The 27,904-nt window shown below is 31.3% G+C and overlaps 1 protein-coding gene across 1 annotated transcript; it reads left to right on the plus strand.

Annotated features, from left to right (window-relative positions):
* Window positions 1-8,923: 8,923 nt before the first annotated feature.
* Window positions 8,924-27,700, plus strand: LOC139512080 (von Willebrand factor A domain-containing protein 7-like). The gene is made up of 15 exons (XM_071299456.1): window positions 8,924-9,331; window positions 13,672-13,794; window positions 14,373-14,546; window positions 15,086-15,149; window positions 17,253-17,344; window positions 17,816-18,001; window positions 18,930-19,142; window positions 20,160-20,285; window positions 22,224-22,418; window positions 22,815-22,945; window positions 23,477-23,642; window positions 24,483-24,559; window positions 25,154-25,310; window positions 25,714-25,880; window positions 27,425-27,700. Exons 1-15 carry the CDS (start codon window positions 9,058-9,060, stop codon window positions 27,557-27,559), a joined length of 2,280 nt encoding a protein of 759 aa, XP_071155557.1. The 5' UTR covers window positions 8,924-9,057; the 3' UTR covers window positions 27,560-27,700.
* Window positions 27,701-27,904: the final 204 nt, after the last annotated feature.

Here is a 27,904-nt window from a genome sequence, read left to right on the forward strand (position 1 = left end):
CATTCCCCAATTTTGCGCCGAGTACAATTTTTTTTTTTTTTCTGACATTGACCTAATATTGTTTTCAAAACTGCAACTTAAATTAATAAATTGATAGCTATTCAAATCGTAACACAAATGTCATAAGGGATGTCATTATTTTCATCCCTTAATGGACCCCTGATTGTGGAGAAAGTGTTCCATGATGAAATTGACATCGTACACAATATAGCTGTGTTACTATATTTTATATGAAATAAACAGAACTATTTTTCTGACATTGACCTGATATTGTATGTTTGATGTTTAGAAGTACTTAAAGATGACAAAAAATTTAGTATTGAAAATTACTAAAATTTTCAGTACTGAAAAATGACTGAAATTTTCAGTACTGAAAAATGACTGAAATTTTCAGTACTGAAAAATGACTGAAATTTTCAGTACTGAAAAATGACTGAAATTTTCAGTACTGTAAAATGACTGAAATTTTCAGTACTGTTAACAACTTTTTCCCAACATTACTGAAAATGATATAAAAATTAATGTACTGAATAGTGATGTTTCCTAAAAGTACTGTTTATATAGCGGCATTTAATGTACTGTTTAGTGATGTTTCCTAAAAGTACTGTTTATATGGCGGCATTTAATGTACTGATTAGTGATGTTTTCTAAAAGTACTGTTTATATAGTGGCATTTAATGTACTGATTAGTGATGTTTCCTAAAAGTACTGTTTATATAGCGGCATTTAATGTACATGTAAATGCTAGTCAAATTGTTGGTAGTGTAGTCTCGTATACTAACTACATATGGTTTTGATTGAATTTTTTTCATTCAATCATACCACATCTCTTTAACATTATCAGAAAAACAGCTTTATAATATTTGTAACAGATTTTTAATTGTAAAAAGATCCTACAAAATTTTCCACAATTCGATTGCCATTAAACTGATTTTGTTGAGTTCGTTACATTCAAGTTACTAATCGAAATGTGTTTCTGTCGTAATCCGACTGTTATTCATGCTTATAAATTACCTTACTGGCGTATTGTCCTGTGTACTCTTTATGAGTTCTTGTCAATCAAATCGTGTTCAGATTGCTCTCTTGTCAAACTTGTCTTATCATACTTATAATGTATTCCCTGATTACCTGTATACGATTATCATCTCATACTAAGTCTCATATATTTATTTCAGGATACCCTCGTCCATTGGTTTCCTGGTGGAAGTAAAGTGGCGATGGAAGAAAGCAAATCTTTAAAGATGGAAAAGTTTTTGGACACAACATTATGATACATGATTGAACTAAACATACTTGTTATACACTCAATGAAGACGATGCCGGAGAATCATACCATAGCTAACAATTGAATTATGTTAACAAAAAAGGTCTTGGAACCTATGTCGTAATTCAAGGCTGAGAACATATTTGGAATAGCTGAATTGAAATTCATACTCAGAGGTAAGAATGATTATAATTGATATTGAGTTGTGCATGCAAAATATACTGTTATCGATAGGAAGACAGAGTTTAGATTCACCAGACTGGATAAATTTATTCTTAGTGACAGATGTTTTGGCCTTTGTTAGTCTTATGTATATGATTTTAATTTAAGTTTCTTGTGTATTTTTCGGGGTTTAGTATGACATTACCACTGAACTAGTATACATTTTTGTTTAGGGGCCAGCTAAAGCATGCCTCCGGGTGCAGGATTTGTTTAGCTCCATTGAGGACCCATTGGTGGGCTTTAGCTGTTGTCTGCTCTTTTGTCGGGTTGTTGTCTCTGAAACATATTCCTCATTTCCATTCTCAATTTTAAACTCATTTTTAATCTGAAGTTTAATTCATTTTGGAAGCAAAGAACAGCTACAAAATTGCTCAATGGTGATCCAATGGATAAAATCTATCGTAAAGTTGTCTCGAGTTCAGTAGTACTTATTTATATAGCCTAAACAAAATTTATATAGGCTTAACAAAATTTTAAACTTTTCAATATAAATATGTCTTATTTTTTTTTTTTTTTTACAATTGTTGAGACTGAATAAAATGTAACATCGGAAACTCGAAGACACAGCTGATGACATTAACGAGACGAGACATGCCATACTGCACTAAGATATATTAATCTTTCCTGCGCTTTACAACGTTACAAATCTGTATCTACATTTAACAGCATGTTTACCTTTTAAAAGAATAACCTTCTTGGAGAAATTGTTATATATATTTATAAAAAGGATGTTTTCATTGATCCCAAAATAGAATGTCTTATTTCATTTTATATAAATATCATTTATTTCCTATCTACATGTACTCCACTTATGAAATGAGAAAATGTAGTATTATTGTAATGATACAACTTCAGTGTATTCAGTGTTTTGTCGCTAACAATTTATGTTTGCGAAGGAAAATTGAATGGATATATATTTTTCTATGTTTTGATTTTCTGGATTCACCAAAGTCTTTATATAAAGACATAGAAAATTAAAACTTGATAACCCAAACACATGAATCTGTGACTATGTTGAACGCATCTATCCCATCGAACATGAGATAAAAAGTTAAATAACAACAATACTGAACTCCGAGGAAAATTCAAAACGCAAAGTCCCTAATCAAATGGCAATATCAAATGATAAAACAATTGATAAAACACATCAAACGAATGGACAACGACTGTTAAATTCCTTGGTACAGGCATTTTCGAATGTAGAAAATGTTGGATTGAAAACATTCTTGTTATACTTTTGCGAAGGACATTTTGTTTGAGAATTAAATATTGAAAAGGAAGAAGTTATTGATTTTGATTAACCTAAAAAACTTATAAAAAAATACTAAAAAAACATATTGTAAAATAAAATTACACTAACATCACTCTTGATAAAATTCCAGATACATATAACATTACAAAACTTTGCTTGTATACATGGCTCTCACGAAGTATTTTTTATGGCAAGTCCAGGATCTCATAATTTTTTACTATGGGAAGTCCAGCAGTGAAAAGATGAAATTTTATTGATATATGATATGGTCAATTATCAATATTCTGATATATATCATTAATTTTATCATGAATTGTTTAAAACTTATTTCATGTATTTTATGCTTCATGTGTACATGTCTATTATGTTTGCATTTTTACCCGTCATTTGTTTACTTTTGGTAATATAATATGTAGGTGATCCTGTACAGAACCAAAAAAATGATTGTATAGCAATGAAGAATAAATGTTGTGTGTGTAATTTTCACATAACGACAAAAGGTCATAGCAGAAAAACAATTTTTCGAAACCTTACCTTAGAAAGTTATTGAAAATGGCATCATTTGTAACAATTGCAGACAGCAATTTATCGCCTATTCACCAACTGTGGAGATACAAATACTGACATTGTTAGTACCGTCCCCGCACCGGTATCTCAGTTAACAGAAAATAAACTAACACCACATAACGAAACAATAACACTTCTTATCGTTACATTAGTCAAAACCTCAAGAACGTGTTGCGTCTGTGTTACAAAAAAGGGTCCATTTGTGACAATGTCTAAAAAGGACAGATTACATGTGTTCTTAACACAAGGTATTCTAGTACCAACTGGTGCAAGATGTCCGGGTAATTTAGACCCTAGAAACAGGGACAGATATTGATGTATTCAGATTGAGAAAAACAACATCGGAGTTAGATACGTCCGACATTATTTGGCTGCTTGACAGGTTACGCGATATGGTATCTCATGCTAACAAAAAGAGATCAGACTTTGATGATCCGAAATCTCTTACTGATGAAGATATTGTGAGCCTGACCGAAATCACTAAGGAACAATTTGAATTTTTGGTTTCAAGTGTTCCTAAATTGAAAAAAGTCTGCAAATAGATCTCTAAAAACAACAATAGCAATACTGTTAGTTAAGTTAAAAACCGGACTATCTCACAGGTGAGTTTTTATATTGATTTTTTTAAGGAGAAGGGTTTATAAGGCCGCACATATCGTTGGGCTTGTGGGATACTAAGTAAACAGTTTTTACAGATAAAAACAAAAAGCTAAAATGACTAAAGTAGATAAAAATAAGAAGTGAGTGCCAATGAGACAACTTTCCTTCCAAGTTACAATGTATTTAGAGTTAACAATTATAGGTCAAAGTACGGCCTTTAACACCGAACAGCAAGTTATGAAGGGCACCATACATATATAACTCCTACGTTGTTTCTGTCAACTAGGGCACCCGAGTCATGCAGATTAAATGACACATACCGATTTGCTTGGTCAATAACTTTAACATCATATAAATATATATATTAAATAGAAAAAGGATAATCAAACACACAACTGGTAACAAGAAAACACAAAAAAAAATAAACCAAACATAATATGTATCTCACTGCGCCTTAAATTTGAATTGATGTACATGGTCATGTACGGTTTAAGTTATATTGGGTTGTTTTTACAGTTAGTATTGAATAGAATAAACAACCCAATATAACTTAAACCGTACATGACCATGTACATCAATTCAAATTTAAGGCGCAGTGAGATTCATATTATGTTTGTTTTATTTTGTTTTGTGTTTTCTTGTTACCAGTTGTGTGTTTGATTATCCTTTTTTCTATTCAAAACTAATTGACAGAAACTGATGCTTGGTCCGTTTCTGTGTGTGTTACATTGTAGTGTTGTGTCGTTGTTCTCCTCTTATATTTATGCGTTTCCCTCAGTTTTAGTTTGTTACCCTGATTTTTTTTTTGTCCATGGATTTATGAGTTTGAACAGCGGTATACTACTGTAGCCTTTCTTTATTATTTTTTTTGTAACCTGGAAGACATCCACCAATCGATGATCAAGAAACTTTTAGGAGCGACCACATTCAGGCACTCTATTAATGTATCATGCGTTTTCAGATATAATATCATATACGCCAGCGCTCTTGCGCATTTGTTTCATTGTAAATTTGATAAATGCTTTTTTGTGCTTCTTTGTTAAATATTTTTTTGTTTAGAGATTGTCACACACTGATGACTGCTGTACCCATATTTTGACAATTTTACCTTTTACGTTTGTTTTTTTTCACGCACCGTTGTAAATATAATGGAATGAGGTGAGCGGTTTAGCGCTGTAAAACTAGGTTCAATCCGCCATTTTCTATATCTGAAAATGCCTGTATCAATTCAGGAATATGACAGTTGTTGTCTTTTCGTTTGATGTGTTTTATCATTTGATTTTGCCTTTTGATTAGGGACTTTCTGTTTTGAATTTCTTTTATTTGACTTTTTCCTATACAAGTTTTATAACAATTCATAGAGAATTACAAATTTATCAGGATAAACACAGTTTAATTGACTGCAAAAACAACCTATATAGAAATAAGAAGATGTGGAATGATAGCCAATATAAGACCTTTCTCCACCACACCAAATCATGGAGAAGTTAATTACTTAATGTCACTGTATGGTCTTCAAACAATGAGCAAAACTCTACGCTAGCTGTGAAATATCCCGAAATGACAAATGTATAAAAAGAGAAACTTAACGATCTAAATGACTAAGACCATTAATTTGTAACTAGTATCTCAAAGAAAAATAATGACATTACAAAAATACAAAAAACAAACAAAAAGAGACGGTAGGTAGACAGTTCGTCCATAAGACAGCAGCAATCAATTTAATAAATTGGCCAAAAGGACGTCTAACTTTTCAGTTACAGATTTAGATATCTCATAGATGCAAACTATTTTACTCTTTATAGTAGGAAAGTCCGAACATGTTTACATCAACTTTGCATATAGGGGGTTAGAGCCTTAGTTTGTAAATAATCGATATCTTCCCTAATTCAACAAGTCAGCCTTTATTTATATCTCTATATAATATACAACAAATGTTTTAAAAATTACAAAAAATAGTTTAAAAAAGGTGATTCTATGATAATGATCAAAACTCAGTCATTTTATTTTGGAATCCTTTTACTTTTATCACACAACTACAATATTGTGTCGAGAATCTAACATCAAAGCTACAAGTTACAATGTTTGATGTTACGGGAGCTTAATCAATCACTAATTTGTTAAATATAAGAGAATATGGAAGAAGCCATATTAAAAAAACAACAGCAACTTATATCAATTTATATTATTAATTTTAAAAAAAACTGAAATCTTTTGTCATATTCATTTTGGAACATTGCACTTGGCATTATACATTATATCATTTGAGAAACAAATATTATTAACCTCGTTCAATAAAATATTTGTCCACTCCCAATAGTTACACCACCTTACCTAAGTCAGGAATCTGATGTTCAGTGGCTGTCGTCTGTTTTTCGTGTTCCGTTTTATATATATTAGACAGTTGGGTTTCCCGTTTAAATAGATTACCACTAGTCTTTTTTTGGGCCCTTTATAGCTTGCTGTTCGGTGTGAGCAAAAGCTCCGTGTTAAAGGCCGTACCTTGATCTATAATGGTTTACTTTTATAAATTGTTATTTGCATGGATATTTGTCTCAATAGCACTAATACCAAATCTATCGACAAGAAACCCCACTTACTCAAGGAGGATCAACTCCTAGTTCCGGTTCTCAGACGGGAATCCAAGACATCACTGCTAAGAAGCTATACGTTAAGGTTTACGCAGGTAAAACATAGTTTCAAAAATCTATGCTATCGGACTAGTTCTCTGGACCAGAGAGATGAGTCCCACTTGATTCATTACCAGCTGGACCAAATATCTATTTGTTTTATCATCAATGAAGTGCTGTGGTATAATGTAGATATTTCCCCTGTTTTTTTTTTATCTATCTTTGACTAAAATTCTGATATAAAAAAGAAAGATATACCATGTCACTGAATATAGCTTTTAAGGACCTAAAACCAAACACTAAAGAAACATAGACGTTGATAATTCAGAAAGACACTAAAAAGGGAAAGATGAGATAGTCTACGGATTGAAAAGGAATTATTTTCACTTGAAAAACAAAAGAAATGTACCTTTAATACAATTTTCATCTGATAACACGGTGATATAATTTGCTTTTGATTAGGTAAATGTATCTGTTGAAACTGTGTATTTAGAATTCGAAGAAGAATAAAATATTCATTGTATCATGGTGGTAAGCTTCAAATGTCCCCAAGAAAGAATCTGTTCCTTTGCCAATAATTTCCATGATAAGGCTAAAATGACGTCAGAATATTCGTGTATGCTTTACACTGTACATAGCTGATGGAATGGAGTCATCGCAGATCCTAAATCTTGTTAATTATATATCTGCATGTATATATGAAAAGCCTTGATAAAACTTTCCTTATCGATCGTGTCCATTTTGGCCATTAAAACTGACAGTTTGTCATTTTCATTTTATGAAAAAATAGTCCAGTTACAAATCTAGTTTTAAAATTCGTTCGTTTAAATATCATAATGAATTGATGATGTGGGGTTGAATCAATAAGACAGTAAACTACCACTGTAGCCAAACCAAATGACAGTTAGAGGTGCCTTTATCTCTAGGTCCTAATAGAATAAATAAACAGGAAATTTTAACGAAATGACACCAATATCAATTTCTTCAAATAACCAAAAGTACAGAGAACATTATCGACTGAGGACATGCACACGTGGAAGGGCCAAAATACTTTTAACATTTCAACATATATCCCCCTTTTAATCGGTGGACTTATAAAAGGTACAAACAGGAATGTTCAATAAAAGCCCAATTCAGATATTTCACATAATGTTCACAATATGGGAACTAATGTTTGTTTCTGAATTTGGTCTTTACGGTTATTTCAATCTAAATTGTTTTAGATATTTTTTTTTTAGTTTTATAACTTTATTTCACGCGAACATAATAAAGTTATTCCATGTTGTGAGTAAAGAAAATAGTATTATTCCAGAGACACATGTTTTGAGTACAAACAACAGTATCATTCCAGAGACACATGTTTTGAGTACAGAAAACAGTATCATTCCGGAGAAACATATTTTGAGTACAAACAACAGTATCATTCCAGAGACACATGTTGTGAGTACAGAACACAGTATCATTCCAGTGATACATGGTGTGAGTACAGAAAACAGTATCAAACCAGAGACACATGTTATGAGTACAGATAACAGTATCATTCCAGAGACACATATTGTGAGTTCAGAAAACAGTATCATTCCAGAGACACATGTTGTAAGTACAGAAAACAGTATCCTTCCAGAGACACATATTGTGACAGGATCATTCCAGAGACACATGTTGTAAGTACAGAAAACAGTATCCTTCCAGAGACACATATTGTGAGTACAAAAAAAAACGGTATCATTCCAGAGACACATGTTTTGAGTACAGAAAACAGTATCATTCCAGAGACACATGTTGAGAGTAGAGAAAACAGTATCATTCCAGATACACATGTTGTAAGTACAGATAAAAGTATCAATTTAGAGAAACATGTTGTAAGTACAAAAAACCGTATCATGCCCGAGACACGTGCGACTTCAGAAAATCCGTATCATTCCAGAGACACATGTCATGAGTACAGAAGAGAGTATCAAACATAATTTCAAAATTGTTCATTGAAAAAAAATTGATCATATTGTGATAAATTATATCTGTTTGCATGAATTCCATTAACGTTTCACAAGTTACCAATCCTCACTTAACTATTTATTTGATATGCATATGCTTAAAAGAACTCATTTAGTTTCTCTTACAAAGATAAACAGTCTTATATTATACAATTTATTACAAAATGGAAATGAAATAACTGATAGTTAAGTACACAAACAGCTTCATTATGTGTAAAATGTATTGCACTTGCAGTATCATTTAGTTTGTTCTGGACTTAAAAAAACTGACGATAAAGTACCGTTAAAAGTCAACACGGAAAAACCATTTAAATGTTAAATAAATTGAGTGAATTTATCAAAAACACTCGAGATTCCTATATCTACATGTGACGTATAATATTCTACCATACTATATAACTTCTGGTACTGTATACAAAGCAAAGCTAAACGTTTATTTTCACATAATCAAAAATAAAAACGCGTGGCTAATTTTTAAAATTTTATCTGTAATCATAACTTCTTGCGACACGAACCTGGGAACATTGCATGTATACAATGAAAATGCGCACCATTCCTCATATTTTGTTGTTTATTTGGACTTCTACATATACAGAAGCCTTTTTTTCTAACCCATACGGATTATATGTTGGAAGAGATGACTTTACACACGCAGAAATAACAGAAATTGGAATTCTGAAAGCCGTAGCAGCCTTTTATGAAGAAACCCCACTTACTCCAGGAGGATCAACACCTAGTTCCGGTTCTCTGACGGGAATCCAAGACATCACTGCTAAGAAGCTATACGATAAGGTTTACGCAGGTAAAACATAGTCTATGCTATCGGACTAGTTCTCTGGACCAGAGAGATGAGTCACACTTGATTCATTACCAGATGGACCAATTCTAACGTATTGTTTTCACTATTGTAAAAAATCCATCTCTTTCTAACCAATAAGATTCAATAAAATCTTATTAGGTAATGGCAAGTCAAAACAACATTCGCCTCTCATAGTTGCAGTTTAAAACATTTTTTTTTTCATTATCAAAAACGATACATCATTTGTTAATTAGATAGTTAAAGATCTACATTATAATGATTTGTATAAAGGTATAAATTAGAAATATATGATTGCAAAAAATAAGTCTCAAATCATTATATAACTACGCTATTGGGTCAACAATAGCTCAAAATGTACTTGTCCTATGATGAATCAAATGTCTCGATTTGACTTTTGGAACTTTGAGGTATGTTAATTTTATCTAGTGTTCCAATATTTGTTGTTTGTAAATTCGAAAATATGTTTGATGGTTACTAGTAATATTTATTTCCTGTATGCTTTATTTTTGATGTTTTTGGTTATGATGGATTACATTTTCGAACAAATATTTCAAGATTATAGACAATTATCTTACACTTCGAAGTGTATATGACAATTAAATAAAAAGTTTCGAAAATGCATATTCTCAAATTGTATAATTATTCAACCTTTTATCGAACTAAGTCGATATAAGAAGATGAGATATGAGTGCCAATAGACAACTCTCCACCCAAATCTCGTATTTTACAATATATGATTTTAATTGGTGCTTGAAATATGAAATTCAATACACAATAAAAACGATGAATAAATGTCGCAAATATTTTCCAATCCTTTTTCCTAAAAAACAAATGTAACCTCACAATATAATCAATTTTTACTTTTAAATAAATGATAAATGTATTTACATCTCAGGTATATACCGGCACCTGTACCGGCATTTTTCGACCCTGTGTGTTTTTTTAGCAGGACTTTATTCGTAGTGTTAATACGTGATTTTTTTTGTTTGGCTTTCAATTGAACTAGTTTTTAGTAACTGTGAGTACTATCAGATTTGTACATAGTATCTTTTCTGTTGCGGGATGTATAAATACCCTGCCACGTTCGATCTTTGTTTTATTTTTGTTACTTGTTTTTCCTGTTTCGTATCGATCGAATGAGTTTAGCCTTTTTAAACTGTTTTTTATCATTTGTTCATGTGTTGTAAACGTCAATGATATTTGGTTTTTGGTGGAGAGTTGTCTCATTGGTAGCCATAACACAATTTCTGTTAAAATAAACCAGTTTGTAAGAGATCTCTGTTAAACATAACTAATGTTGAAATAGTCATTTGTTCATATCGAATTAGGGGTTCACTATTAAACATATCAAACGGAGTTGTAAGAGTCTTTTGTTTTCATAGATTTAGTTGTGAAATTTCCCAGTTTCTATAGGTCTTTAATTCCATTTGTATCTAGTATATACCCCTTTCTTCGCGACTTTTATTGAATCGTTCTTTATGATTTCGATTTTCCATGTTCAGTACCTATTTCTTCTTTTTTCGTTTTTTTGCACAATTTAATTGGAGCAACCAACACGGCAGTTTTCAAATTTTATATACCTATATGGAGTTATTTTCTTTCAGAACGACAGGTCATTCTTTTTCAGAATCAACCCCGACGATACCATGTTTCAATGATATATGCCCCAAGGCATAAAATAATGACCTGTGTGAGGTCATTATTTTCCTTGATAAACATACAATCTATGATTTACTTCAAAACTTTATCCGTCTAATAGTTTTTTGTTACCGATTTTTTTAAAGTTCAATCGATGATAGGTGTAAAAGAAACCGTCATTGTAATCCCGCATTTTAATTTTAGAGACAACGTGAAGTTTTGATAATTTATCGCTACAATAAAGAAACATTATCATATATGTCAGATGAATTTTAATGTAGACCTTCATAAAATAAATCCAGATTTAACATATTTGTGTGTAAGATTTTGAAAATCTTATTGAGTCAAATTGAATAGATTGATAGATGTTAGGTTGCTTGCTTAGTGTCCAGTGGCAAATATTTCATGCATGTTCAGAACGATACACACTGAATAGGAAATCATACTGTGACCTACATGTATTTATATTCGTCTTCGTGTCAGTTCTTAACTTTTTTAAATTTATGCTTACCTTTTAATACTCTATCAAATGGTCAACTAATTTGATAATCTTATATTCTATTGAATAACATTACCGTAACCTTACGAAAGGGTCGGATGCGGAGGGTATATAATTATATCCTGATTATCTTTTAATAAAATGTATTGCTATTCAAAAGACAATCTTTCTGAATTTTTCATTCGATTCAAGTAAAATTGTTAAAAAAATAACCACTTTTCCGCGAAAGAAATAACATAACAAATAGAAAAAAACATACACCCTCCCCCTTTTCCATAAGCTAAGTGGTACAATAAAGTACTTACAATGTGTCTTGTATTTGTCATACACCGTTATCGGATGGTAACAATACATTTGTGTCTTACTTCATGCAGTTAAAGTAATATGTTTATTGCGTATGGATAATAATTTTTAAAAGGTTTATATCTAAATTATTTAGTGAGTTTTATTTCACATTCTAAATGAGCCGCAGGGCGGAATAAAACCTGAACGCATTATAAAGGAATATCCCACTTTAGTGTGGTCGGTAAAATAGGATTCTAAATTTTACAAATCTTTATAAAATTAATATTTTTTTGACGGCATATAAGTCAGATAATGCATATTTTAAGGTTTTTCTTGTCGTAGAACACACCTCAGGTAAAAAGACAGTTAGTTAAAATTATCGTCTTTTCTGAAATTACTAAAAGGTGTACAGACATTACTTCTCTGTGCTTGCTTGAACAAAACACACCATCTTTTATTTGTAGCAAATGAATTAAAAAATCACTCTCCGCCCCATTGAATTTTTATTGATATATCATCATTTTCTGAAAAAATGTGTATCTTGTAAGCAATATATATTACAGTGTTTTTATTTAAGATAATTAAAAACATCTTTTCGCTTCATTTTTGATTTGAGACCTTGACAGTTGTATGAGAAACATTTTATATAATCATTACTCATTTTCAAGTGGTATTTCTACTTTATAAAAAACTAAATTATGTACTTTGTTAAATGCATAAAAAAAGAAATGACTCATACAGCTGCTTACTTTGTGTGAATGTCAAAATATCCTTGAGATGTCTGTAGAATTCAAATTGTTATCATAATACACCAACGATGTTGTATAATATAATATAAAGTACTGTGTCTATAACATGAAATAGAGAAAAAAGACATAAAAGTTGTAAAATGTAAAAATAGAAAGAAGAAAAATATGAATTCATATATAATGAAAAAAGACAAAGCAAGTAAATTGAATAATTAAAAACATATTATGTTGTTCAAAAAGGAACATATTCCCTGATGCTATATATATTTTTTTCAAGTACAGAAATTATGTGCCCTATGCGTCTTTATCATTAAAACCAAAGACGAGTATCTACCCATACATCAGAAATCAATAGAATGATTTTTGATATTTTACCTATTATGTCTGTTTGTTTTGTTCACACATCGTTGTCAATATAGTGGAATTTCATACAAATGAAAGGTTTAGCTAGCTTCAAAACTAGGTTTATTCCAATGTTTTCTACAGAAGAAAATGGCTGTACCAATTCAGGAATATGACAGTTGTTATCCATTCATTGAATGTGTTTTAGGTTTTGATTTGACCTTTGATAAGGGACTTTCCTTTTTGACTTCAACCTCGGAGATTCCTATTTTGTGAGATTTTGCTTTTTAATAGGTAATTCCCATCTTTGCTCGTGTTTAAATTTGACATCCGCCTTGAAGTCTTTTTTGTTTACTTCGATGCAGACACAATCTTTAAGGTAGATGTGTTGCATATGGTGGCAAAATTCATTAAATTGCTGTTCCTTACAAGCGATATGACTACTCCACAAATATGGGCATGTCATTCCTTGCTTGTCTACAGAGGAAATCCTCAAGCTGTCAATTAAAAAATAAGGCTTCAAATTTAGTATCCTAAATTGTCATTTTTGTTCTTAATCGAACAAATAGATAACCGTTACAATGACAAAACAAGTTCTTTGTTTAACAAGTGAAAGCTGTTTCCACAAAATATCTTGCGAAAAAAACTTAAGTGAAAAGGAAGTGCAGGAAGAGTTATCTGAAATAACTTTATACCCTCAAAATGGGATGGACGGAAGAACGGAAGAACAAGCAGACGGCTCTGTGTGTTTGCACCGGTGTTTATTTTGTCTGTACACTAGTCATTTTTAAATGTTTGTTCTAATTCAGGTTCAAGTTCACCGAGGCGCCTACAGGATGCTATTGACAACATTGTTAGATACAATAATAAAGTTGACCAGGATCATTACAATGAAGCAGCCTGGCATTTCAACGGCGAACAGATAGAACAAAGTAATAGTTTTCTCATTCTTAGGACATAATTGATCTATAAATTGTTTTATTCTCAGGGTTAACTCATTAGCAACTGTTACAAAATTACTAGTAAAAATTACGCGTAATTTCGACAATTTCATCACATGCAGTAAGGTTGCTTACTACAACTAATTTGAAAATATCAGCAGCTGCGATAAATCATCAATAAAAGGAGACGTGGTACAAACACACATATGAAAACAAGACCCAAACACAAAATTTTCCAAGCATGAATGTCGCACGACACTAAACTTTGTGAACGAATATAAACGTCAACACAAGGTCAACTTGCTATCATTCAAGACACATTAAGCCTTCTAGTCGCATAAAATATAGAAACAGATGAACAATTGAAATAGATGTTTTATTGGAGGATCGCTACCTGTTAGTTTGGTTGTTCATTTTAGGTGAACCGGTCCAGTGTTTGTTTTATTATTAATTTGGCTTAATTCACCCTAATTATTTTTAAATATCCTTACCAATTGCATTCTTTTGTTTCACTCTAGTTTATTGTAAATTTTGTAGTGCGATTGTTGTACTTTTTTGTTTATTTGTAGGTAACTTAAAGCTCCAAGGTATACGCACACAACTACTATTGGAATTAAATAAGCCAAATCCTGATTATGAATTATCACGACAACTTATTGGCCAATGTTTACATCTTTTACAAATGTTTTATTCTAATACCAACTGGATCGAAGACAACGGTGCAAACAAGTATACTGCTGTTGGTGAGTATTCTATTCTTTTTATTATCCTAATCTATCCTCTGTTTGTCATTCTTGCAAGGAAATGACATTTGTAGTTTAAAAATATTCATTAAAAACGGGGGAGGGTTGATGGACAACAAGATGTAGATACACGTAATTGTCGAGTAATAATCCAAAGCGGGCTGTTAAATGTCATCACTGAATTTGATTTTTTCTTTTAAAGAAGAGAGAGTGATGTAAGGGCACTGGATCATGGGACGGACTTCTGTTATTTTACTGATCATACAAGAACCTACAATGTTTAAAATGGACAGAGCGTATTGTTTAATAAGTCAAATCCGAAAAGACATTGGGAACAATTAATATATATTTATTGACATGTCAATAATCAATAATAGTTCAAAATAATAAACGTAGTACTTCAATTACATTCCCATCACAAATGTCGTGCTGGAGTTATAAACGGAGTCAATTTTCAATTAACACTTATATATTACATGTATTTTTTCCTGCTAATAAATGTTAATATGATATTTGAAAAAAAAACTTAATATCTTCAGGTATGACAGGAGTAAAATTATTACCAACTGCAGGTCCCAACGACGACACTTGTAAAAGTTGTTCGTATGTATTCATTATTCTGACTGTAACAATTCTGTTTTCAATTAGAAAAATTTCAGCCTTTGAAGAAAAATTGTTTGTTCTATTGTGTCTGAAAGCAAGAATTCAAAACTGCACATGTTTTACCAGAAATAAAACAGAATAATGTACAATTCTTTGAATTTATCAAATTTTAAATGCAATTTTCAAGGTAATGTGATTATAGAAAAACATTTGTATTCTTTTCAGTTTGTTAATTTTATTTTGAAGTGGACACATTCAGTTCTTATAAAATTATAGCTTTTTATGCTACACATATAAGTACAAAATGTAAGTTAACTTTACCTTTTTTTTTTTAATGCATTGTTTGAACATTGCCACAATAAACATGTGCAATTATTTATGTAGTGGTAAATTTTCAGAATTGAAAGCTTCATTTCGTTAATTTATTGGGGATGTAAAGCGCTTCATTCTTAAAGTTACGCACTTTCAACGCTTTCGTAACCATACAGAATACTAAAGGAAGTATTCGATACTTATAATTACATTTAGTGATAGCATCATGAAAACACGATTTCTATCATGTTCTTCTGCCTTTATTGACCTGTTCATTTTAATGTGGCTGTTAGTGTCATTATTAATGTAACGGTTCATTTGGAAATGAAGGATGATTTCAGAATAACGCGAGATTGCTGTTAAACAGTAAACAAAAAAATGTAATTAAACGGAAATAAAATATAATATTGGAGTGCCTTGCGATTTTTGCACTCGGTTAATCAATATCATGGATTCTAATGAAACATACATGTAATTTAGATAAGAATTGAATGCTTCTTTTTGTAAATTAATTGGGGTGTAACAGCGTTAATTCAAATATATTTTGTATGAAGCGCGGAATCGCTTCATTCTTAAAATGTGCGCAAGGTCATCGCTAATACAACCCTATAAAATTACAAAAAGAAGTATTCAATACTTATAATTACATTTTTTAGCTATGATCATGAAAACACGATTTCTATCAAGTTTTCCTTTAATTTACATGTGAACTTTATTGTGAAAGCTCATATCAACGTGAATGTTGCATTTTATTGTGTTATGAATGTTCATTACAGAAGGACGCGAGATTGCTGTTAGTCAATCAAAAAATTACATTTATATAACAATGAAGCATGCATGCAATGTTATTATTTACCAATAAATTAATAAACTGATATAATCTTGCCACTTTAATATACTTGTATGTGCATAAATGTCAGTTTTATGTCCCTATGATGGAACAAAATAACATGAAATTATTGAAATATTTGATTTAAAATGTCCATTTTCTTCACAGTTCATAAGAAACATTAGGTATGGTCAATATCCTCTTAAACACTTTTTGGACCCTTTGTTCCATAATGTATTTTTACCTTTAAAGTTTTGGTTTAAATCTAAATATTCTGAATGATCTCAAAATGATGCTAATTGAATGTTTAAAGTTTGGCATTTGAGTTTAACATTAAACTTGAAATATTGAAGCCCTACAACGAAGGCGTAAGACAATTAATAAACACAATAATCTGAAAAAAAAACTAATAAAATTCTTGTAAAGAATTTCATGTAGCTGTATCATTAACTTTTGATTTTTCAAATATAAAGTGTCCAAATAGTGGTATAATCATCATTTAACTAAATATTTCTTTGTCTTTTAGTCTACTGCTAATTACTGACGAAATTATTGTTGAAAACATTACAAATGAAATCGATATATCGACAAACACTGACATACTGGTGGAGATTTATTTCCCTGAGGGTATCACAAATCCAGTAGTCAGCACGTTTTGTGCTGACATGAATTGTCATTGATATGGTTATATTTATAAATTTACTGTTTACAAAATTTGGCAAAACTTTTAGGAATTTTGGTCCTCAATGCTCTTCAACGTCGTACTTTATTTGATCTTTTTAACTTTTTTGGATTCGAGCGTCACTGATGAGTCTTTTGTAGACGAAACGCGCGTCTGGCGTATATACTAAATTTAGTCCTGGTATCTATGATGAGTTTATTTATATACTTCATACATTTGAAAAATAGAATTTATCACAACTAAATTAAATGAACATGCTCAATTTTATTTCCCTTTTTAGTGGAAGCGTTTGTGTTTTCAATATAATCTTGCCGAAAAAGCAGTTTTTGACAAGCGGATATAAATCAGGACAAGACATTAAAAAGCCATTCAGTAAGTACATTTGCAGCCAAACAATTCAAAAATTGTTAATCTTTGGAGAAATCATGTAAAATCATGACTATTTTTGAGAAAATTTATTAGTTGACTATATTATTCAAAATTTGTAATTATGTTACTCAAAAGTTCGATATATGTTCTAAAAAGTTCTGTGCGTATTTGTTGTACGAGAAATGTTTCATAGGCATTTAGTTAAGTACTCACTACGGTTTGCTCCAATGGAATACTGTTAACGCTAATATGTATAATTGACATTAAACTGTAATTTATTAAACTCCTTAAATGCATAGAACCTTGATAAGTGACAAAACTTTAGTGTATGGTTTGTTTATGGTTTATGCTAGCAAAAAATAAATGTTTTCTCTTTTTCGAGGAATAATTCATTTTTTAAATGAAAAATAACTGATACAATAAATATAGGTGGTGTTTACTTTTTGGTGAACTAAATGTAATTTCTTTTAAAAGAAGACCCAAACACTAATTCAAAGGGCAAATGTAGCGACGGAGGACCAACTGACAACACCACATCTGCAGCGACGGGTGGAATAAATAAAGACTCAAGAATAAGTGAGAGGTCTCCGCATTTTTATAAGCATACACAAGCAGCGGAAACGGCTATAGACCATACTGTGTACTTCTTTAATGACAACAGTAAGTTGGACTTAATCACTTACGGTTAATACTTCTGCTGTGTGGTTCCAGTACACATAGTGCGATCTTTTTAAAATCATTATTTAAAACTAATGAAAAATTGATGATTCACGCTGAATTAAGTTTCTGTATTTGAGGCAATATCATCTTCGGTAGCCAAGGGTTACGATTCGCTCCCTTCCTCTCCACCCTTGTCGGATTGAGTCCGAATTTTGGAGATACAAGGTAATGATTTTCATTGATTGCAGTCTTAACTGGTTTCAACCAATCAAAAAGCACCTATAACATGATCACGTGTAAATGTAGAAAATGATGATAAACAATTTTCATTTGCAGATTGTGCAACAAGTTTTAACACCCTAAAACATTCGAAGTTATTTAGTGACAATTTAAATGTTTTTAGTCAACTAATAGAAGTTCCTGTTTCTTGCACAAATGTTGGAATGTCAACGTATATTTTCGTTTCCTGCTTCACCAAGTTTGTAGACTCTAGACGCTACCGTGTTTTCACCTTCACACTGAAGAGAGTTTAAGTGCTACCACTGGTCAAGAATAATGTAGTCGGACTGTACGTGACTCTAAACAACCGATAGATGCGCAACATTGTTATCACAAGTGTTTGCTTAATCTGCCAAGGATGGAAAGGAGGGGAGTGGATCGTAACCCTTGGCTAGCGAAGATGAGGCAATATGTGTCTGTGTCATAAAATAGATATTTATCAGCGTTAAACTATTTTTCACATGATGATATTTTACATAAAGTAAAATCACAATAATACCGATCTCCAAGGATAATTCAAAACGGAAGTTCCTAATCCAATGGCTAAATCAAAAGTCTTAACACATCAAACGAATGAATAACGACTGTCATATTCCGTGACTTATACAAATATGTATTCATTCTTAACATGTTTGTGCTTTTTTTGTAGCAAATGGGATACGACATTTGACTACTACAGAAAATTTCATGAGACTGCTACAATTAGACTCTGATTACTCCTTAGTTTTTGTAATCGACACGAGTGGATCAATGGTTTCTGATTTACCGACGATCATACAACAGTCAAATATTATTATACAGGCTGCCAATACAGTTTCAAATGCACCATCTAATTACATACTTGTTACCTTTAGTGATCCAGGTAAGTTACTTTTCTGACATCTGACATTATTAACAATTGATTTAAAATAACATGAAAAAATTAGAACAAATATGAGAATGAAAAAAATCTTCGCTTTGCTAAATCCATTAAATATATTAGTAATGCATTACATTTTAACCTTTGAAAAGCTTAAAGTGACATAAGCTACGAACGTGACAGACATAAAAATATATTTTTCGTGTTTTTGTCAACATTTATAAAAGCGCAATTGTGAAATAAAATGTCGCTATTAGCTACCAGTTTAATCTAATCTTGTTAAAATAAGCTAACAAAACCCATCAATAATTTATAATAGACTTGCAAGTTAATGATTCAACTTATTTAATCCGTTTGTATGTTAACTTAACACTTACATGGGCTACGCACGAGCTAATCATGTTCAATTATTTATAATAAAAATATTAAAAAAATATTCAACATTAAAAAGCGAAAGAGTAGCCATCGGGAATACCTTTCTTTGACTGATTCTGCTCTCAAAAAATCATTTAAATACAGGCTAAACGTTATTTTTTTTTAATCTAAGATAGGAAATTAAACATACCTAGAAAAATCGAGTGCATATTATCCTCATATTTGACAGATAATGCCTGTTTAATAAGAGACAGTTGTGTTAAGTTCGGTAAAAAGTGTCGTTATTTTCCGATCATTTTAACATAATTTACGAATACACCAGACCAAATGCAACGCAACCAAGTAGAATCCCTGAATACCGATTTACGTAGAACATAAATACCGAGGTTGACATTCATCGAATAAATCTGTTCTGTTTAATCCGTTTTTGGTTTTGATGCTTTCTATAAAAAAAGATTGTAAGTCGTCGACTTACGTAATAAGACTTTCTCCAGAAACACTTGCTTTACTTGTTGAGGTGACCATCTTATTACAAAAAAAGATATTTATATAAAAACAAAATACTAGGAAAAATGTACTCAAGTATATGAAAAAGTATTTTTGTTTGCGGTATGCCTATTGTAATGATTCAAAGTTTTTTAACAGTGACATCAATAAATGTACGAAAGACTACAAACTCAGCAGATATTACAAACTGGATTAATGGGTTAAAGGTCCAGGACAGAAGTGATTATGATTGTCCTGAATTTTCGTTATCTGCTATTGAGTCAGGTAAGAGAAAACAATATTTCTTTGAATTTCATACAATTCTGAATATCATTGAAATGTACAAAAAATGATAGAGTTATGTTGCATGCATGTTTCGTTAATAGAAACAATATTTTAAAAAAAAGATGAGGTATAATTGCCAAGGAGACATCTATACACAAGAAACCAAAATGACACATAAATTAACAATTATAGGTCAACGTACGACATTAAGCAAATCCCATACCGCATAATAAGCTACAAGGGCCTCTAAATGACTAATGTAAAACAATTCAAACGAGAAAACTAACGGTCTAATTAATGTACAAAAAGTTAACGAAAAACAACTATGCTACACATAATCAAACGACAACCACTGAATTACAGGTCCTTGACTTGGGACATGCATATACATAAAGAATGTGGCGGTGTTAAACATGTTAGCGGGATCCCACCCCTCTCTTTAACTGGGACAGTGGTGTAACAGTACAATATAAGAACGAACTATGAAAATCAGTCGAAACTCATCAGTTGGATGCAAATAGAAATACTATACAGAGTGGACGTGGACGTGTACGTGTATGTCCTAACAACCTAACGACAAAAATACACTAAGTACAGATCTGAGAGTACTCGCAGTTACTGACAGCTAGTTTAAAGCCACTTACAACTAATATAAAATATATCATACCTCTAAGACTTAATTGTCAATCAGTTCACATCCAGCATCCCATGGATTTAGTGTAAGACGTTATAAACAGTCAAATAAAAGCATGACCTTGTGCAATGTCAATGTAGAGGTATCGACAGATTGTAGAACCATGAATGTGTATGTGTATATACTAATATTATTTAGTTTGCTTTTGATTTATTTATACTAACAAAACAATATTCAATGATCTAATTATTTAAAGAATCGATAAGTTTATCAGGATCGTTTCCAAATTAAGGACACGGTTAACAACAATAAGGATGTTCTATCCCGTTTGAAATAAGGTACAACCAAACTTAAAAAAACAAATCTTTTTATCAATTGAAGAATTTAGTAAAGGTTTTAAGTTTGTGGTAACGAAACCCCTGGCTAAATAATTTACCAATAATACATAGGTTACGTTTGTTAAAATAAAAAATGTCACAACAGACACGAGCATAGTGAACGAATTGTGAAATATAAACACAGTAAGATGGAGCCAAAGGAACATCACCTTTCAAAAAGGAAAATTTAAAAATAATATACAAAACATCTCTCTTTTGTCGTTAATTTTGGTTTAGAGAGTCCCGTGTGAAACTTAAATATCTAGATATAGGAAAAGATAGTTATTACCGTTTAAATTCGATTTATTCAAAGTAAGTTCCTTTAAGTGAATGTCGGCAGTATGTTTAGAACATTCTTAAATATTTAACGTAAATAAAAGTATCATCAACATAACGGTAAGTGTTGTTGAATTTATCAATTAAATGCAATTTAGATGGGTTTTTAGTATATGCCTACTGTTCAATAGTACGATAACATTGTCCTCTTAAACAAACCTTATCACCACAATAAAGTCTATCAAGTTTTGACATACAAGGAACGACTCTGAAAAACACAGGACCATAACAACCATAGAACACACCGAACCTTAGGCACACCAAATTAAATATCACGTTACTTGGCAGGAAAAACTGCAAACATAAAACAAGTAATTAATTAATCGGGTTACATGAATAAAAATCAATGAAAAAGCTGGCCAAAAGAGTAAAAATGAGGTAAAACACAAAAGAAGTTTTCAAAAATAAATATGCTAAACAGTTTCGTAAACCTATACACCAATCTAGCGGGTTATTGTCTATAAAATTAATGAATACTTAAATAACTTGGATCCTTGTTCATTCGGAAGAACTGATGCTTTACCAAATTGAAGTACATATTTTCAATCAAGTCTTAAGTATATTATTCGGAACATATTTTGTTGTTTTCAGCTGCTAATGCATCTTCTCCTGGATCCATTATATACGTATTCACTGATTCTACGCCAAAAGATTCTTATAAACAAGAAACGATCGATAGTCTTATAGCAGAAACCCAACTCCAAATATTCTTTACTGTCACGGGTACATGTTCAACAACATTTCACAACGGTTTGAAGTATAGTGAGAACTCGAAGCCAGCAATAGGCAAGTACAACAAGTAGTAGGCGCAGAAACGTATTTGTTATGTTCGCTTGTGGTTTGTATTTGTAATGTGCAGACAAAAGAGCTGAAATCGCTTTATTCATGACTTTTCAGTTAGCTACATGTATCGTACATGCAACATATATTACACTTAAGAGGTGAAATGCAAAAACAAAAAATAATATATAACGATAAATTAATGTTCATAGTTCTGTTAAAAAAGAAACACACATAATGATATCATATATTCATTTATTTAAGAAAGGTATACAAAATATTCAACTATTAAATAATATATACTTTAACGTTATTTGACATATTCTTGCATCTTAGGAGTATATACATAGAATAGGTTAAATTATTTTCTATTCCAAAAACATATTTGATTTTCAATTACAGGACACTATCGCCATCGCAGTGCAACCTCCTGGGATCTAATAGACGTGTATCGTCATTTAGCCTCAGTATCCGGTGGTCATTTGTTACAGACTACCAAGGATCAAATTCCTTATGTAGCGAATATGTTTAAGGTAAATTATGACTACGCGATAAACATGTGTTAAGGATTACCTTGGTTGTAGTTGAATTTAATTCCTTTTTCATTTAAACAACTTCTGCTTATTCTTCAAGAGCACTTGAGATCACTAACAGTTAGTGTTGGGAATCGTGTTGTTCAGTCTTTAGTTTTGTTTGTTGTGCTGTGTGTATAGATGCTTGTCTGTTGGTCTTTTTTTCTTTTTCTAATCGTTGTCTGGAGTTTGAATGTGCTTCTAGTATTTTTCCTTTCTTTCATAATAAGCGGAAAAAATAGGCTTTTATTTTAAAGACTTTGCATTATTGACAAATTAAAAATACCGTGTCAGCATCGCAGTTCCATCAACTTTATTGAATGACATAATTGAATTGACTTTATAATAATCTTGGTAAAGAGTTAACATTTTACATATTGATGAAGTACTTTAGAAATCATTTTATTCTAAAGCTCAAGTAGGCATCATCGCGTCATCTTTACATCGAAAAGAGTCAAAGATGTGTTTACATTTTTGAATTTTTCTTTGTAGGCATCACTATCAAAGTCTGAAGTTTTAATCCTCAAGAATATATTTCCAGGAGGACCATCAACACCAAAGCTAATAAATATTGATATTGATGACAGTATATCTCAATTTACACTTAAAATACACAGCAAAAACGATGTTCCGCATTTCAACCTTTTAAATTCATTCGGTAAGTCATCATCAATTACCATTGATATCCATACGACCTGTGTTTATTAAAAAAATAATAGGCGATTAAAAATGGAATTTATTCATGAAATTAGTAAATCTAAGTTATTTATTTGTATACATTTACTCCATTGTTTTACTTGTAGTAGTGTTTATTTGTTTATGTTTTCAAAGAGAACACACATTCCAATATAAAGATAAGAAAATGTGACATGGTGGCAATTGAGACAACTCTAAAATAACGTAGAAATAACCAACTATAGGTAAACGAACGGTCAACCATGAGTAAAACTCATACCGCAGATCAAGCTACCAAAGGCCCTGTGTAAATTTAAAAAAACGAGAAAAATAACTGCCTGATCTAGATTCAATTAAATTAAAGAAAACAAAATAATAATAAACTGCAATAAACGACAATCACTGAATTGCATGTTACTGCTTAGGCACATACTGAATGTGACGAACACAATCTGTTTGCTGGCCTCAAACCCTCTCTCTGACCTTGTAACATGTAAATATTATAACAAACTATAATAATCATTTCAAAAGTTCTGATCTCATTAGATCAATGCATGGGAGAAAAACAGGAACAAAAACCGGACATAACAGGGAATGCATATATCCCTCACACACAAAAAAAAACAAAATAGTGATCTTCAAATGCAAGCAGTTATTGACATCTAGTTCAAAGCAACAACTAATAAAAATTAAGTAACTAAATCTGAAATATCAATCAATACACATCTATCATCCAAAGGATTTATTATAAAGACCTTATTAACAGTGCATATCATGATGATTAGAAAACATTTTTAGCTAACTTTACTTTTTGAAATCCTAGGGAATACACAACCTATTGACAACAAGACAATTCACATGTACAACATTGGTACAACCTATATTAGTATTGTTGTGGATGTGAGTATCTCTGAAAAGAGTTTTCCTATGTTAACATGTTAGTGGTTGTGTTCTGTAAATTATCTCTATTGACTTATAACGCTAACGCTTTGGGTATAATAACGTTTAGTCCATAAACTTGTAGTCCTACGTTCGTAGAAAATACCTATTTGTCTCGAATGCAAATTTTGGCCATCAACGTATTTTCTTTGCATTTCTAATGAAGGTCAATTCAGAAAAGCGCATCAAAAGGTATTATTATTTACAACGAATAATTTAAACACATGACTTATAATTGGTATACCACGTTTGTATAACTACTAGTTGGTCGATGGGCTGTTCCTCAACTGCTGGTCAAGTGTAGTTTTTATAAACATATTTTTTTCTTATAAATATGTTTTTAATGATCTATATTCTGAACAGTTTATAGATTGAACCTAACAAAATTGACAATGCCTTCTTTATAAGCTTCTCTCAGAGAGTTTTCCCTCTTCTTTTTTGTGCGCTTTTCTGTCTCTGTTTTAATTTCAAACATTTTGCTCCTTAAAAATTTTTCACCCTGAAATCGCTATATTTTTTTCATATCAATGAGTAATATACTAGTTTTTTCAACAGCATCCTTCAACTGGCAGTTGGTCGTTACGTAAGAATGATATGAATGAATGGGATGTAAAGGTTACAGCTCAAAGCACAGTTGATTTTACCGCAAAGCTTATGGCATATGATGCATCAAGTTTTTCCTACTATCAAATTCATGGAAGACCAATTCCAGGTAAGACTTTTTCTATGTTCGTTCTTTTTCTGATAATATATGCATATGATTTAGGAGATAACTGTATTGTATTTTAAGCTTCAGCAACATCAATTGGTGATTTGATGGTCGCAAATTGAGTTTCCTGGAGACGCGTTAGTATTGTAAGGCAATAAATTCACACATTGAAGGAAAAAGTTGTTACAAATAAGGTATTATCTCTTTCTACCTTTAAATGCCCATTGATCCTACTCAAGGGTTTCGAACTTTTTGCTGACAATCTCAATGCACTTTCAAGAAATATTTAAATATCATAAACACGATTCCAATGCAATAATTAAGATGTTTAATTTCTCAAATAGTCTTATATTCTCTTGTAAAGTTTACGATCATATTCATTTTTGTTTTTCTGTGTCTCTTTCAGATGAAAATGTAACCTTAGCGATCGAAATTAACGACAACAGCATAGACTTAAATCATGTTTGGCTATTGAATGTATATGGTGATGAAATATCACATTATTCATTACAAAGAATGAATAAAACCAACCCTCGAGCGTTCTATATGACTACTATTAAGATTCCACATGAGGTAATTGCTAAACATTGCCTTTTAGACATACTAAATGAAAATTAATACCTTCATTTTTGCAATTTGTATTTCTGAGTTATCCCTTTGGCATCGTTTTCCTCTCCTTTATATAGTTTGGTATGTCCTACAATAGTTATGAGCATTGTGTTTTCAGTCCAAAATGTTCAAACGTCTGCTAGCACGCTCGTCCCATATCAGATTAAAATTGGTTCGAAATGATTACGTTTGTAGCTGTTATTAAGTCAACCTAAAAACAAGTTTCACCCCATTGTACTCGGTATGCCATGTGTATTGGAAAAAACTACAGCAATAATATATTCAGCTTTTGAGTGAACAAAAAACAGTGCTGATCACGTCCAAAATAAAATCTTATTATTTTAGTATGACCGATTTCATAAAACAAACTATGGTGTGCTTAAGAAATTTACTTAAAATGTTTTGATTTCATTACTATTTGTTTGTTATGTGGGTAAAAGAGGGTCGAAAGATGCCAGAGGGACATTCAAACTCATAGATCAAACATAAACTGACAAAGCCATGGCTACAAAAGAAAAAGACATACAGACAAACAATAATACACAAAACAAAGCATAGCAGAATAAAGAGAAGGCAACACGAACCCCACCATAACCTGGGGTGATCTCAGGTGCTTTGTAAGGGTAAGCAAATTATGATACACATGTGGCACCCGTCTTGTTGGTCATGTTATTACAAGCACGGTAAAAAGTATGATTCGGTAGGTCACATTTGTTAAAAGGGAACGAAATTGTAGTTACGACAATTGGAACATATCCGATTGCATCTGTGAACCGGATATTTCATATCAGTTAACCTACCCGTGATGGCGTCCGTAAAATTTACGAAGAGATGATTTCAACTGCACAATTTGGAACTTTTGGAACTTGCTTTAACAGCTTCCTTGTGAGCAACAACCCTCTATCAAGGAAATCAGGATAGGAAATACAAGCCCGGGAATATCATATCAATTGGGAGACATATTATCGTATGCAGGCGCTGATGGAATGCTGCTGCATAGAAATAAATAGATCACAATTGAGAAGATGAAATCATCTCTTCTGTCGTAACATTTTGTTTTCAATTGACCCTCATTATATTCCCAACAATAAAGGTACACCTGTTTAAGTTTGTTATAGATAATTTCTATTTGTATCCATCTGATTTTCATGGTTTGTTCTGATGTTGCACTGTTTTTATATCTTTTAAAGCTGACTATACGGTATGGGCTTTGTCAATTGGTGAAGGCCTAACGGAGACCTATAGTTGTTTATTTCCGTGCCATATGGTCTCTTGTGAAGAATTGTCTCATTGACAATCAAATTACCGCTTCTTTTTTATATTGAACAATAAAACCTAAATCGTTGCCGTTAGTATATGACATAGTATCGAATCAGCATACAACCAATAATGTAGCAAAGTTAGATATTAAATCAAGATAAAATAGTAATGCTTGAATGTGAAATAGAAGTTAAACATAAACAATGATAAATGAAGATATAAAATAATTTTTTCTTCTTTGTTTTCAGTTTTTCAAATTGGCAGTTGTTGGTACAACTAAAACCACCGGTAAAAATTGTGTACGGATGCATCGGGATGTTATAGAAATAGTTAACATAAAACTAGACCATTTACCTGAAAAAGGTATATTAAACAATTGTTGATTGAAATGGAATAGATAGATTAGTAATAAGGAGACAGTTTACGAAAATGCTTTAAACTACGCAATGAGAGGGAAGTATTTTTTTTTTTATCTAATTACGATTATAAACAAAGTAAATTGAATTATTTGTTTTGAGATGATTTGTTATGTAACTCAATGAAAAACGTTCATTGATATAAAAAAAAAAAAAAAAAAAAAAAGTTAGACCCCTTGAAAGTAAATTATTACATTTTAGAATTTATATCAATATCAATTGTATAAATTATAGTTCTTCAAATCAAATAACTTTAAAAGAGATATCTATTGAACGCCATAGCTGCCTTATGATTACGATAACCATATCATT

Source organism: Mytilus edulis, chromosome 2 (genome assembly GCF_963676685.1).
Source record: "Mytilus edulis chromosome 2, xbMytEdul2.2, whole genome shotgun sequence".
NCBI lineage: Eukaryota > Metazoa > Mollusca > Bivalvia > Mytilida > Mytilidae > Mytilus > Mytilus edulis.

Bases quoted from the DNA above. Each gene is read 5' to 3' on its own strand.
- LOC139512080 (XM_071299456.1), top strand. From the start codon at position 9,058: ATGTATACAATGAAAATGCGCACCATTCCTCATATTTTGTTGTTTATT. The intron at 15,150-17,252 runs GTATGTATTCAT...TTCCCTTTTTAG, and splicing joins GACACTTGTAAAAGTTGTTC to TGGAAGCGTTTGTGTTTTCA. The intron at 25,881-27,424 runs GTAATTGCTAAA...CTTTGTTTTCAG, and splicing joins CTATTAAGATTCCACATGAG to TTTTTCAAATTGGCAGTTGT.